Genomic DNA, 14,999 nt, shown 5'->3' with positions numbered 1-14,999 from the left:
CAGTGACTTTTTTGTATTTTAAATTTTTTTATTTAACCTTTATTTAACCTTTATTTAAATCTGTATACAGTGTGTGCGAATGAAGTAAGGAGGTAAGGCAATAAATAGGCCAATAGTGGCGAGGTAATTACAATTTAGCAATTTACACTGGAGTGATAGATGTGCAAATGAGGATGTGCAAGTAGAAATACTGGTGTGCAAAAGGGCAGAAAAACAAAAACAAATATAGGCTATTTACAGATGGGCTGTGTACAGCTGCAGAGATCAGTAAGCTGCTCTGACAGCTGACGCTTCAAGTTAGTGAGGGAGAAATAAGTCTCCAACTTCAGTGATTTTTGCAATTCATTCCAGTCTTTGGCAGCAGAGAACTGGAAGGAGAGGCGGCCGAAGAAGGTGTTGGCTTTGGGAATGACCAGTGAAATATACCTGCTGGAGCTCGTGCTACGGGTGGTTGTTGCTATGGTGACCAGTAAGCTGAGATATGGCGGAGCTTTACCTAGCAAAGACTTATAGATGACCTGGAGCCAGTGGGTTTGGCGATGAATATGCATCGAAGACCAGCCAACGAGAGCATGCAGGTCGCAGTGGCGGGTAGTATATGGGGCTTTGGTGACAAAACGGATGGCACTGTGATAGACTGCATCCAATTTGCTGAATAGAGTGTTGGAGGCTATTTTGTAAATGACATCGACGAAATCAAGGATCGGTATGATAGTCTGTTTTCCGAAGGTATGTTTGGCAGCATGAGATAAGGATGCTTTGTTGCGAAATAGGAAGCTGATTCTAGATTTAACTTTGGATTGGAGATGCTTAATTTGAGTTTGGAAGGAGAGTTTACAGTCTAGCCAGACACCTAGGTATTTATAGTTGTCCAGAGTAGTGATACTAGTCAGGCAGGCAGGGAGGGCAGCGATCAGTTGAAGAGCATGCATTTTGTTTTTGCTATAATTTAAGAGCAGTTGGAGGCCACGTAAGGAGTGTTTTATGGCGTTGAAGCTTGTTTGGAGGTATGTTAACACAGTGTCCAAAGAAGGGCCAGAAGTATACAGAATGATGTCGTCTGTGTAGAGGTGGATCAAATAATCACCAGCAGCAAGAGCTACATCATTGATATATACAGAGAAAAGAGTCGGCACGAAAATGTACCCCTGTGGCACCCCCATAGAGACTGCCAGAGGTCCGGACAACAGGCCCTCCGATTTGACACACTGAACTCTATCTGAGAAGTAGTTAGTGAACCAGGCGAAGCAGTCATTAGAGAAACCAGGGCTGTCGAGTCTGCCGATAAGAATATGGTGATTGACAGTGTCGGAAGCCTTACAGACTTACAGAAGTAATTAGTGCTAAATTAAATCAAATGTATTTATTTATATAGCCCTTCGTACATCAGCTGATATCTCAAAGTGCTGTACAGAAACCCAGCCGAAAACCCCAAACAGCAAGCAATGCAGGTGTAGAAGCACTAGAAAGGCCAAAACCTAGGAAGAAACCTAGAGAGGAACCAGGCTATGAGGGGTGGCCAGTCCTGTTCTGGCTGTGCCGGGTGGAGATTATAACAGAACATGGCCAAGATGTTCAAATGTTCATAAATGACCAGCATGGTCAAATAATAATAATCACAGGCAGAACAGTTGAAATTGGAGCAGCAGCACAGCCAGGCGGACTGGGGAGAGCAAGGGGTCATCATGCCAGCTCGTCCTGATGCATGGTCCTAGGGCTCAGGTCCTCCGAGCAAGAGAAAGAAAGAGAGAAAGAGAGAATTAGAGAGAGCATACTTAAATTCACACAGGAGACCGGATAGGACAGGAGAAGTACTCCAGATATAACAAACCGACCCTAGCCCCACGACACAAACTACTGCAGCATTAATACTGGAGGCTGAGACAGGAGGGGTAATTTTTTCACCTATTCGGCTCGATGAGAGTCAAAAAAGGGACCTTTTAAATATTAACCAAACTCTCGTAATTGCTAGGATACCTATCTACTTTGTCCCCCTTACTACCTCTACCAGAGCGCTAAGTCTAACCTGTTCACTGTGGGCTATTCAGAGTGGATCCCCTGGCCTAGTCTACTCTCTCACAACAGCTGGTTACAGCTTGGTCTATTTTCCCTTTGACCTTTTGGGCTGTTCTGTCATGGCTTGAAGCACTTAACTGTACCTCAGTGTGTTTTTACTGTTGCTGAGACCTTCACTTTGGTGGGATGGGGGCTGGCCCAGAGCCATTAACAATTTCAATGACAAGGGATATAGTCGTTTCTGGGATGTAGTGTTAACTGAAGTTTAACTGTTCATACGGTGCTTGAGGTGTGTGTGTGTGTTTATTGAGGATGTGAAGTCACTGTGGGATTTCTGCTGTGATAATGGTGCTGTCATGGCCGACAGGGCCAGTCACATGGTTGATCATCCGTGTAGTGGACCTTCCCTGGCTCCTCATACGCTTCACAGTCCACACCTCAGCCATCATCAGTCAGCTGTTTCCCTGACAAGCCTCAAAGAATTGTCCACCCACCCATACTTTACATTAACAGTATCAGTCACAGCCGTCTCACGTTAAACATGACGCAGTATCTTACAGAATCCTGAAGGGGGCAGTATATCACAGTGCATTCAATGAGAGCGAGTTGGATTCAAGTACAGGAGTTGCCAAAGCAGCAGAGGTTTTAAAGGGTTGATTTTACGAAGTGAATAAACATGTTTTCCAGCACAGGTTTATTATCTCCCAACGTTATGTTTTTTTTTGTTGATGTATAATGGTTGATTTTGTGTCTTCCTTTTTCAGGGCAAGAAAGGTGAAAGTGGATTACCTGGTGTTGACGGGCTACCCGGACCACCTGTAAGAATACCAGTTTATGTCTATGTGCTATCCATGGCAGGCACTCTTTATTGTGTCCTACAGTATCAGATCATTTACAGATATATTCCATGACATAAACATCTGTTGGAACATGAAGCCTATGTGCAACAGTATGATTCCCTGCATCATAATCAAATCAAATCACAGTTTATTTGTCACGCGCGCCGAATACAACAGGTGTAGACCTTACAGAGAAATGCTTTCTTACAGGCTCTAACCAATAGTGCAGAATAGGTATTCGGTGAACAATAAGTAAGTAATGAAATATAAACAACAGTAAAAAGACAGTGAAAAATAACAGTAGCGAGGCTATATACAGTGGCGTGGCTACATACAGGCACCGGTTAGTCAAGCTGATTGAGGTAGTATGTACATGTAGAAATGGTTAAAGTGACTATGCATATATGATGAACAGAGAGTAGCAGTAGCGTAAAAGAGGGTTTGGCGGGTTGTCAGTGGGACACAATGCAGATCGCCCGGTTAGCCAATGTGTGGGGGCACTGGTTGGTCGGGCCAATTGAGGTAGTATGTGCATGAATGTATAGTTAAAGTGACTATGCATATATGATAAACAGAGAGTAGCAGCAGTGTAAAAGAGGGGTTGGGGGAGGGGGGAACACAATGCAAATAGCCATTTGATTACCTGTTCAGGAGTCTTTTGGCTTGGGGGTAAAAACTTTTGAGACTGATTTTTGTCCTAGCGTTGGCACTCTGGTGACGCTTGTCATGCGGTAGTAGAGTTAACAGTCTATGACTGTGGTGGCTGGGGTCTTTGACAATTTTTAGGGCCTTCCTCTGACACCGCCAGGTGTAGAGGTCCTGGATGGTAGGCAGCTTAGCCCCAGTGATGTATATACCCTCTGTAGTGCTTTGCGGTCGGAGGCCGAGTAATTGCAGTACCAGGCAGTGATGCAACCAGTCAGGATGCTCTCGATGTTGCAGCTGTTGAACGCTGAGCTGTAGTCAATGAATAGCATTCTCACATAAGTGTTCCTTTTGTCCAGGTGGGAAAGGGCAGTGTGGAGTGCAATAGAGATTGCATTATCTGTGGATCTGTTTGGGCGGTATGCAAATTGAAGTGGGTCTCGGGTTTCTGAGATAATGGTGTTGATGTGAGTCATTACCAACCTTTCATGAGAACTCTTTTGACACAATGAATGGAGTATGTGTCAGTTATCATCACACCTCTTAAACCTTGGGCTCATTCAATGGCATTTCATTCTTGATGTTAACTACTCACCATGGACTGTGTACCTGACACAACTGGATGGAAAATAATGTATTGTCAGCCTTTTCAGAACTCATCCACATTGCTTAATTAATATTCAATATCACTCTTAAAAGCAATAATTAGCGCCTTAGGGCCTGGAATTTCTTTAGACAAGGTGACCACCCTACCAGCAGGGGTGGAAAAAGTACCGAATTGTCATACTTGAGTAAAAGTAAAGATACCTTAATAGAAAATGACTCAAGTAAAAGTGAATGTCTCACAGTAAAATACTACTTGAGTAAAAGTCTAAAAGTACTTGGTTATAAATATACTTAAGTAAATGTCATTGCTAAAACACAGTTAATTATCACAAGTGCAATGATAAAATATTTAAAATTCCTTATATTAAACAAACGGCGCAATTTCTTTCTTTTTTTCCCTTTTTGTTTTACAGATAGCCAGGGGCACACTAACACAGACATCATTTACAGACAAAGCATTTGTGTTTCGTGAGCACCAGATCAGAGGCATTATGGATGACCAGGGATGTTCACTTGATAAGTTTGTGAATTGGAAAATGGTCTTGTCCTGCTAAGCATTTGAAATGTAATGAGTACCTTTGGGTGTCAGGGAAAACGTATGGTGTAAAAAGCACATTATTTTCTTTAGGAATTTAGTGAAGTAAAAGTAAAAGTTGTCAAACATAAATAGGTAAGAACAGATACCCCCCAAAAATTACTTAAGTAGTACTTCAAAGTATTTTTTTACATAGTTACTTTACACCACTACAGTACCTACCATGAATAATTCATCGCCCTACTATTATATTTCCACGACTTGCAGCTGACAGAATATCAGACCAACCGAGAATGAAATACTGTACTTTACAATTACTCTCCCCTCTAATGGCTGATGCTGGTACTGTATGTCTTGCCTGTTGGACTGAGGTTGATGACCGTTTTTGTTGATGATGCTGTGTCTCTTTATAGGGTTCCCAGGGGCCTCCTGGAGGGCAAGGAAGCCCTGGACAAACTGGACCTCCTGTGAGTTCCGTGCACCAACAATCCATTGAAGGCTGTACAGCAGTTTACTGTCAGCAGTCATCCCAAAAGCTCATCCAAAGCAAATGTAACCCACTCAGAGGAAATGGAAATGATAGAAAAAGTAACATGTTTCATTCTCTTTGCTCAGGGTCTACCTGGCGAGATTGGATTTTCAGGGAAACCAGGAGAGGCAGGCAAAGCAGTAAGTTTACAGTATATTTTTTCCACATTTACAGGTTTGACAGGTTATAATATGATTCACTAAAGTAACATTGAGTTGTCTAAGCACTCATGTCCCACACTTATCCCAATATTTATTGTTGGAAGGGTTTACCTGGAAACGATGGGCTGGACGGACTTCCAGGCAATGACGGAGCCAAGGTCAGTGTAGCATTAGTAGAAGTAGCGATTCATGTTTTATAACCAACTGAACGTTTCAGGTCTTTATTCCTCACAAAACAGTAAGGAAACATCTAATAACATGTAACATTCCAAAGTTCTAGAGGATGGTATCCTTACCGACACGTTTAGGTTCTCAGAATGTTGTCACATGGTAATGCCATGACCAACCTATTTTCAGCGTTGTGACAACGCTCTGTGTTAGTTAGGATAATATCTGATACAATGCCATAAATGTACTAAGCTGTGTTATTCATTCATCTCCATAGGGGCCTAGAGGAGAGTCTGGATTGGATGGCTTCCCTGGTAAACCTGGTCCTAAGGTACAGTGATACTACTCTTTGTCCAAAATGGCACCCCTTTTCCTATATAGAACACTCCATAGAGCTCTGGTCAAAAGTAGTGAACTACATAGGAACTACAGTCGGGTGCCATTTCAGATGCAACCTCTGTCTGGACACCCAGGCCATATCAATGGTACTTCATAAAAGTAATGCAGCAGACTGAAGTTTATATAGAGTCTATAAAGGTGACTTTTAAAGTATCCCTTTCACCTAATCTGGAAGGATCATTAAATAGGAGCTGGAGTTGTTGAATAGAAACCATCTGAGATATACCTCTGCGTTTATAGACAATCCTTTTTTCATTGCGCATGGCTCCTTACAGCCCCCCACTTGAATGCAGACGTAGTTAATAGACAGTGTGACAGAAATGTCAATCGTGGTCTGAGGAATCTTATGATCTCATGATGACCGAATGTGTCCCTGCTATAGGGTGAGGAAGGACCACCGGGACCAAGAGGACCTGGAGGAGAGGGCGTGAGTTACTAATACCTGGCTATGACCTTGCATCATTATACTCAACTAAAAGTTCCCATCTCACATGCTCTTCATCTTTCTGTGTGTGTGTGTGTCTTACAGGGACAAGTTGGTTTAACTGGACAACCAGGTGTTGTTGGACCAAAAGGAGAGAAAGGAGGACAGGTGAGTTTGATCTCATAAGCACAATTAAAGCTACACTCCTGAATTGTGCATCAGTCCAATGACAGCTTGCATCTAAATATTCTCGTGTACTATGCTCCTGTTTGTGTCTTGTGCTTTCTTTTTTAGGGTGACCGGGGACAAGGCGGCTCTTTCGGGCCAAAGGGTGACAAAGGTGACAAGGTAAGACAGAGATACAGTATGAGACATTGATTCACAAAGACTAATCTAAACAGCTACCTACTGTATGTCACAACATCATCTAAAAGCCGTACAGTCTCTTACCTTTATCATTACTAGACAGTCAGTAACAATGAACAAGGTTCTTGTTACTGTGTGTTTTGCTTGACGAGTGATTGGATGAGCATGGTTATTAGCTGAAAAGCTATGTTTGCGGCATGAAAGATGTTTGCTGCTTGTATCAGAGAGTGTATTTGTCACAGAGACTTTCTCTTCAATTTGTCTCACTAAGGACCACCAGGAATAGTGTTTTGTAATGAGTTAATTAACATTCACACACTATGTGTGTGTGTGTGTGTGTGTGTGTGTGTGTGTGTGTGTGTGTGTGTGTGTGTGTGTGTGTGTGTGTGTGTGTGTGTGTGTGTGTGTGTGTGTGTGTGTGTGTGTGTGTGTGTGTGTGTGTCGCCTCAGGGTGACACGGGACCCAAGGGAACTCCAGGAATACCAGGAAATGTGAGTAAAGTAGAGGGATGTTGATTGGTGCAAATGACCATATTAACCACAGGAGGTTGGTGGCACCTTAATTGGGGAGGACGGGCTCATGGTAATGGCTGGAGCGAAATTGATGGAATGGTATCAAACACATGGTTTCCATGGTTTCCAGGTGTTGGATGCCATTCCATTTGCTCCATTCCGGCCATTATTATGAGCCGTCCTCCGCTCAGCAGCCTCCACTGATATTAATACACTGTAAAATAACTCAGGGAAGGACACAATGTATTGTAGTAAATTCAAACAGTGGAAATTGACATGTTTGTGAACCGAATCATCTTTCTGTCATGCATATATCAAAACAATAAAACATTTGGATCCATGTACAACTAAGCAAACAAAAAACTTCCTGTAAAAATGCATTGCAATTTGAGGATGCTTGCTGGCTAACTTGTCTCTGTTTTTCTCTAAGGTGGCCAATGTTATCCCTGAGCCTGGTGAGCCTGTAAGTACTGTAGAAACCAACAAGATCTCACAGTCTCCCTTCAGTATTCAACGTTTGTCCAGGGGGATAGGGTTCAAATTCAAATAAGTGCCCAGCACTGGGACCGAACCCACGATCCTCAGAGCCGGAGCGTGTGCTTTAAGGCGGTGAGCCTACTAGATATAATTGGCTCACGCTCCCTAGTGAATGGTATTGAAGGCATTTCTCGACATCCTAGGTACCAGGAGAAACAATGAATACTGAAGTCGATCTGGTGTGACCTTGCTGGTTAGAAACTGCTCTGTGTTAGACAATTTCTCCAGGCATTTCAATTTAAATTCTCCAGGCATTTTTTTAAATGTTTAATTTTACCCCCTTTTCTCCCCAATTTCGTGATATCCAATTGTTAGTAGTTACTATCTTGTCTCATCGCTACAACTCCCGTACGGGAGAGGCGAAGGTCGAAAGCCATGCGTCCTCCGAAACACAACCCAACCAAGCTGCACTGCTTCTTAACACAGCGCGCATCCAACCCGGAAGACATCCGCACCAATGTGTCGGAGGAAACACTGTGCACCTGGTGCACCTGGTGTGCACTGCGCCCAGCCCACCACAGGAGTCGCTAGTGCACGATGAGACAAGGATATCCCTACCGGCCAAACCCTCCCTAACGCGGACGACTCTCGGCCAATTGTGCGTCGCCCCATGGACCTCCCGGTCGCGGCCAGCTGCATTAGAGCCTGGGCGCAAACCCAGAGTCTCTGGTGGCACAGCTAGCACTGCGATGCAGTGCCCTAGACCACTGCGCCACCCGGGAGGTCCTCAACACTTTTTTTTATGTAGGCTTTAGTTGATTGTCGCCAGTCCTAGAAACTGTACACAACACGTATTACTATACAGAAATATTACACAAACTGGATGTGCATTTATCCTGTTTCTTTCTCCCCAGGGAACACCTGGAGAGAGAGGAGAAAAGGGAGAGCAGGGGAATCCAGGAGATATTGTGAGTTCAGAATAGAAGGAGCCTTCTACAGTTCCAATGGAGTAACATTAGGCTGCATTTGGGGAAAATCAGCAGTGCTCCAAACTCTCCACTGGATGCCAAAAGAGATGCAAGTTGATGAAAGTGTCCCCTTTATTTGGTAGAGTCAGATGGACATCAACTATGCTGCAGTTCAGTGGTGGAAAAAGTACTTAACTGTCATACTTGAGTAAAAGTAAATATACCTTAATGGAAAACGACTCAAGTGAAAGTCACCCATTAAAATACTACCTGAGTAAAAGTCTAAAAGTTCTGGTTTAAAATGTACTTATGCACAGTGGTGGAAAAAGTATTAAGTATTATTGTCATAAGTCAAAGTATATTCTATACATCAAATTCCCACACTTAGACATCATTTACAAACGCAGTATTTGTATTTAGTGAGTCCACCAGATCTGAGGCAGATCAGATGAACAATGAGTTATATTGATACCATAATGGACCATAATGGACCATATTGCTGTCCTGTCTGAGCACTCAAATTAGGACTTTTTGGTGTCAGGGAAAATGTATTGGAGTAAAAAGTACATATTTTCATGAGGAATGTGGTGAAGTAAAAGTAAAAGTTGTCAAAGATATTAACAGTAATGTACAGATACCTCCCAGAATGACTTAAGTTGTACTTCAAAGTATTTTTATTTAAGTACTTTACACCACCGCTGCAGTTACAGTGCTCCACACCTAGGATGGACACTGTTTGCTTTGAAAGGAATCATATGGCATTGCAAAATACGGAATCATTTGTTTGACGTTGAACATCATTCTGGGGATGTTACTAACCTGCGTGTTGTGTGAAGGGTCAACGAGGAGTGCCTGGTGAACGAGGCTTTGCGGGACTGCCCGGACCACAGGTAAGGACTTCAGTCAATCAAATGTTATTTATATTTGGACACTCATCTATTCACAACCGATGTAGAGACAATAACATAAGGGCCCTTTAAAATACGTCATTTTTTTGGGCCTAACACCATTTTGTACAACGCTTAAAGAATGGCTGCTTTTAAAAAGCACCGAATCCCTTTGAAACGGCCTATGTGGCCTCAATAGCAGTCAGAAAAAGTTATTTGCTTTTGACTACAAAGTGCAAATAGGATACTTTTGGTCATAAAGTCAGTCTCGTCTAAGACAAAGTTTTGAACATCCATGTGTCACATAGGGTAAATGAAGGTCTTGTGGTGAACAGCTGTGGCGATTTGCTCTTTATCCAATAGCATAGACATTGAGACAGACACGTCACCATTTCTTTACTTGAGAAATACTGCATCAAACTCCTTAGTTAGATGTAAAACTGTGCAACTAAAACATCCTTGGCAAAAACATCAAAATCAATGACATATTTCTTGAGTTATCTTAGATTCATTCTTGGGATTTTGAGGAAGTGAAATAGACTTCTGCATCTACAGAGTCTCATAGGGGACAAACTTCATTAATTGGTCAGGAAACACTCCTTTTAAGACTGAAATCAAATTTTTCTAATGAGCAACAGAAAAACACACATAACAATCAATATGTTAAGTTGCTTTTTAAACCACATCAGGAGATCATCTTTGAGGTCAGGGAAAAATTGTAAGACATTTTAGTGACCCTTTTAATTCCGAGCAAGAGGCTGCTGTTTAGCTGTGTTTTGTAGCGCTCATGTGATGGTAGAGTTTGCAAAACAAATACCCTGAATTGATGCAAATAATCATGATAGCATTTTGCCAGGTAAGCACAGCCTACTTTGTAGTTAACATTTCATTGAGAAGACGGTTTTCCTTGGCATCATCGCTAATGGCTAGACTTAAGCAATGAGGTGTAGTGTACGACTAATATACCACGGCTAAGCGCTGTTCTTAAGCATGACGCAGCGCGGCATATATCCAGGCTGTATCACATCCGGCTGTGATTGGGAGTCCCATAGGGCGGCGCACAATTGGCCCAGCGTCGTCCGTGTTTGTCTGGGGTAGGCCATCATTGTAAATAAGAATTTGTTCTTAACTGACTTGCGTAGTTAAATAAAGGTTCAATTTTAAATAATGTAAAAAATATATATTGGCCATATATCACAAACCCATAGAAGCCTTATTGCTATTATAAACTGGTTACCAACTAAATTAGAGCAGTAAAACTAAACGTTTTGTCATACCCGTGGTATACAGTCTGATATACCACGACTTTCACCCAATCAGAATTCAGGGCTCAAACAACCCAGTTTATAGAAAGTGGTAGACACTGCACGCACACAGACAGGGGCATTCTGGTCTTCAGAAAGTTGCAGGAAATACGAATCGCTGATATATTCTGTTCATGTCTAATGAGAAACTTAGACAAATTAATACATTTTCAACATATTTAGTTGATTCGCTATGAGCTCAATCATTGTTTTTATATTGTCGAATTTCATCACGGATTGTATAAGGACCTACATAAGGTGTCCTCCATTGGAAAATAGAAATCAAACCTCGACATAATTTGACATATTATACTGAATGATTTCCACTTCCTTCATAACCATGTTGGTTATCCCCTTCAATTCAGGGACCTAAAGGTGACATTGGCCCTAAAGGAGAGACTGGGAGACAAGGAGAGCCTGTAAGTTCTGGGTCCTTACTACTGCATATTTGTCTGATAATACTATTACATATAGACAGTTGTGGATGAAGCCTTGTTTCTATTCCAGGGCCCTCCAGGATTGCAGGGTACACAGGGTACCCGTGGACTGCCTGGCAATGTGGTAGGTTCATTTTGCGAAAATGACAGCCCAAAAATATTTTAAACATATGGAATTTGTGTGTTGGCGCTCGAGGACATCCCTAATGCTTTAAACTAACCTTTGACCTAACGTGTGCCCTGAACTTCTCTCTCTGTCTATGACACAGGGCATCCCTGGAACCCTTGGACCACCTGGAATAGCTGGACAGAGAGGAGAGAGGGTCAGTAACCGTATCACTGCTTTGCAATATGGAAAAATAGATGATCTCAAATGTGTTGTTCTAGGGACATCATATTGTAACCCGTAACTCGTGTGTCCTAGGGACCTTCTATTGTAACTCGTGCTGTGTGAATGACTAAGCTATGCTATGCAACACTATGCTCTGCTCATCTCCCTGTGTGTGGTGTGTTCCAGGGAGAGATGGGGAAGGAGGGTCGTGGTGGCCCCCCAGGCCCTCCTGGAGATACAGGCATACAAGGACCCCCTGGCCTACCCGGGAAGGGCAAGGACGGACAGAACGTAAGACACAGAAACATCACTGTATAAGACGTTCAAACCTCATTGTTACGTTCAAACCTCATTGTTACGTTCAAACCTCATTGTTACGTTCAAACCTCAAGTTTTTCCTGTCTGTGAGACCACAATAACCAAGGTCAAGAGTTTTGCATGGTCTTGTGGCAGAGGCAGGAAAACGTCCTGACTACAGAATTAACACACATCTAACTTGTTATCCAGACTCTAAGAAAAATGAACCAGAGTTTGTTGGCACATATCCAATCAGGAAATTAAGATCTCAGGCTCTGGGGTTTCAAATTAAAAGCCATTCACATCCTGTACGAGTATTGGCTGCACATGTACATAAATCAACATGCATTTAAGTACAACCATACTGCAGTATGACTGCTTATGTTAGTGCGGTACAACCTGCATTATACAGTTATGCCAACAGTTTGACCTGGAACCTTTTTACTCATTTTCTACACCACAAACATATGGTGATAACGCTGAGAAAGCAAACAAACAGAACATACACTGTTTCTGCTTTATCACATTCAACTAATGAAGGAACCCAGCAGGACATGTGCTGTGTGTGTGTGTGTCCATTTTACTACTGTCAGCTGCTGCTCTATAACACATAACACATAGCCCTCATGCACACACCAGTACAGTACACTATTTGCACAAATACGTAGTGATTATTCTCCTATGTGTTACATCGGCTTCTATTAACCTAGTCCAGGGAACTGTAGGACCATGTCTTTTACCCTATAAGACTTTAAATGCCAAGTGTTTGATTTGACCAGCCAGCGGGCTCATAATAGTGTTATGTGTGATATTATATTACAGGGTGATCCTGGACAGCAGGGAATTGAAGGACAGCCCGGCCAGAAGGTAATGTAATTTTAAAGTTGGGTTGGGGTGGATGGGAGGGAGGGGTAGAGAGAAACATCAGTGCCTTGAAGCCTGGAGTGATTCTGGTGACAAAAAATGTTTTCTTTTTCTCTAGCTTAGGAAGAACACAATCCATTTTGGTTGGACAAAAGCAATTTCGTTTGACCACCATACCATGACTGACACACTGATTTAATAACAATGTTTTTGGGAGCAGGAGATTAGTGGGGTGGGGGGCATAGAGAGAGTAATTAATTGAGGATAGTGCAAGGCCTTGCATGCACATTCTGTTGATTACATCTCTGTAGTTGTTAAACCATCCTCCATGGTCACCTTTACAGCCACCACACTGAATACTAAAACTTCAGATTGGATTCTCTGTTGCTAGAAATAAACACGGATGTGATGTATCTTGCCTGAGCAGCCGAGACCTGCAACAACCACTCTGCTCAGCACAGCAGAACTCTCTGAGCCAAACATTACGATAGTACAGCAACGTCATCAGAGAGTATTGGCGATTGCATTAAGAAGATACTGGTTGGATGGTGACCAAGGTTCTGTTGGTGTCTTATTGGATGGTAACGAAGGTTCTGTCTGTGTGTTCCAGGGCCAACCCGGATCCCAGGGACTTCAGGGGATTCCAGGGAACAGGGGTCCTCCAGGAGAAGGCAAAGTCGGACCCCCGGTATAGACAACCACTCTACACACATAACCACGCCACACACACACACACACATTCAATCTTGCAGCATATTTTGAACATTGAGAACATCTTTATCTTTTACAGGGACCTTCAGGGCCAAATGGTGCAGTTGGACCGGCGGTAAAAACATTTTTGTCATAATTAGAGTGACAAAGTCAATGTGAAAACATGAACTGAGTACTGTTGAAAGAAAAGTTCAACTGACTGCTGTTTGTTTCCTGGTTCAGGGCATGAGAGGTCTGTCAGGCGTCGCTGGTACACAGGGACCTGCAGGACACAATGGTTTACCAGGACGACCAGGAGAGAAGGGATCCCCAGGAGAGCCAGTAAGTTGACCAGTACAGTAAATGGGGTTGGAAACGTCCCAACAACACTGCAAACTCAGGCCAAATACTGTACATTCACTATACTATACCTTCACTATACTGTACCTTCACTATACTGTACCTTCACTATACTGTGCCTTCACTATACTGTACCTATACCTTCGTTTTCACTGCTCTGATGGAACACCTCTGAGGACGTATTCAAACAAATCATGTGAAAATCAGTCCAATCAACCTTTGTATAATAATGAATCAAACTAATATAAACCATCTCTTTCAGGGAGCAGCTGCAGACTTGTCGGATTTGGATCTGAAGGTAAGGAGGAGAGCGCTGTTAACATAGTACTGTTTCCTCCATCTTTGATTATACAGTTTATTCTGAGACAGAAGGATTCTTTCATCACTCAGTGTTTCTCCTTGTCCTTCAGGATGTGTGTTCAGAGTGCCCAGTCGGAGCCCCGGGACAGCCTGGTCTGCCAGGGACACCAGGGGACAAGGGACAAGCTGGACCCCCAGGGAAGAATGGACAGGACGGGCACCAAGTAAGGACAAAGTCAGAGCACCATGCTATTCCATCTGTTGTATGATAAAGGCACATCCTGAATCATTAATAGGAATAATATGATCCTCTCTATAGCACTTCTTCAGACTCTCAACACCACAAAGAGAACTTATGGCTAGGCGGCGCGCCAGCGGGACACCTGTCGACTACTTCCGGTGAAATTGGAGGGCGCGCAATGAAATAAATAATCATAAAAATGATGGATATTAAACATTTAGGTACATACAAGTATCTTATATCGGTTAAACGCTTAAATTCTTGTTAATCTAACTGCATTGTCCGATTTACAATAGGCTTTACAGCGAAAGCATGCCATGCGATTGTTTGGGGACGGCGCCCCACATCAAAATAAATTCACAAATAGCAATGAAATATTCACTTACATTTCGAAAATCTTCCTCTTCCTTACTTTTCTTTGGATTTTCTCCTACCATATCTATTGTGTTATAGTCTCCTACATTATTCTAACATTTCTACAAACTTCAGATTGTCTTCTTTCCAATGGTACCAATTATATGCATATCCTGGCTTCAGGGCCTGAGGAACAGGCAGTTTACTTAGGGCATGTCAGTCAGACAGGAAGTGGAGTTAAATAAATCTTCTTCAGGATAGGGTCTATTTAACTTCATAGAAGTAGCA

General features: G+C 42.6%; 1 protein-coding gene across 4 annotated transcripts in view; it reads left to right on the top strand.

The window, feature by feature from the left end:
- The window catches only part of LOC118399463 (collagen alpha-1(XXII) chain-like), a 74,210-nt gene that overhangs the window by 47,152 nt on the left and 12,059 nt on the right, over nt 1–14,999 (top strand). For all 4 annotated transcript variants that reach the window (XM_052472163.1, XM_052472161.1, XM_052472164.1 and 1 more), the window contains 22 exons: nt 2,781–2,834; nt 5,055–5,108; nt 5,257–5,310; nt 5,436–5,489; nt 5,777–5,830; nt 6,281–6,325; nt 6,428–6,490; nt 6,617–6,670; nt 7,139–7,180; nt 7,632–7,664; nt 8,593–8,646; nt 9,483–9,536; nt 11,203–11,256; nt 11,345–11,398; nt 11,544–11,597; nt 11,792–11,896; nt 12,725–12,769; nt 13,377–13,454; nt 13,557–13,592; nt 13,700–13,798; nt 14,079–14,114; nt 14,227–14,340. In XM_052472163.1, coding sequence (XP_052328123.1) covers nt 2,781–2,834; nt 5,055–5,108; nt 5,257–5,310; nt 5,436–5,489; nt 5,777–5,830; nt 6,281–6,325; nt 6,428–6,490; nt 6,617–6,670; nt 7,139–7,180; nt 7,632–7,664; nt 8,593–8,646; nt 9,483–9,536; nt 11,203–11,256; nt 11,345–11,398; nt 11,544–11,597; nt 11,792–11,896; nt 12,725–12,769; nt 13,377–13,454; nt 13,557–13,592; nt 13,700–13,798; nt 14,079–14,114; nt 14,227–14,340 — 1,290 coding nt within the window. The remainder of the gene's footprint in view (nt 1–2,780; nt 2,835–5,054; nt 5,109–5,256; nt 5,311–5,435; nt 5,490–5,776; nt 5,831–6,280; nt 6,326–6,427; nt 6,491–6,616; nt 6,671–7,138; nt 7,181–7,631; nt 7,665–8,592; nt 8,647–9,482; nt 9,537–11,202; nt 11,257–11,344; nt 11,399–11,543; nt 11,598–11,791; nt 11,897–12,724; nt 12,770–13,376; nt 13,455–13,556; nt 13,593–13,699; nt 13,799–14,078; nt 14,115–14,226; nt 14,341–14,999) is intronic.

Source organism: Oncorhynchus keta, chromosome 20 (assembly GCF_023373465.1).
Source record: "Oncorhynchus keta strain PuntledgeMale-10-30-2019 chromosome 20, Oket_V2, whole genome shotgun sequence".
Classification (NCBI taxonomy): domain Eukaryota; kingdom Metazoa; phylum Chordata; class Actinopteri; order Salmoniformes; family Salmonidae; genus Oncorhynchus; species Oncorhynchus keta.
Note: the sequence above shows the minus strand (reverse complement) of the source record. Positions and strands in the feature narration are given on the sequence as shown.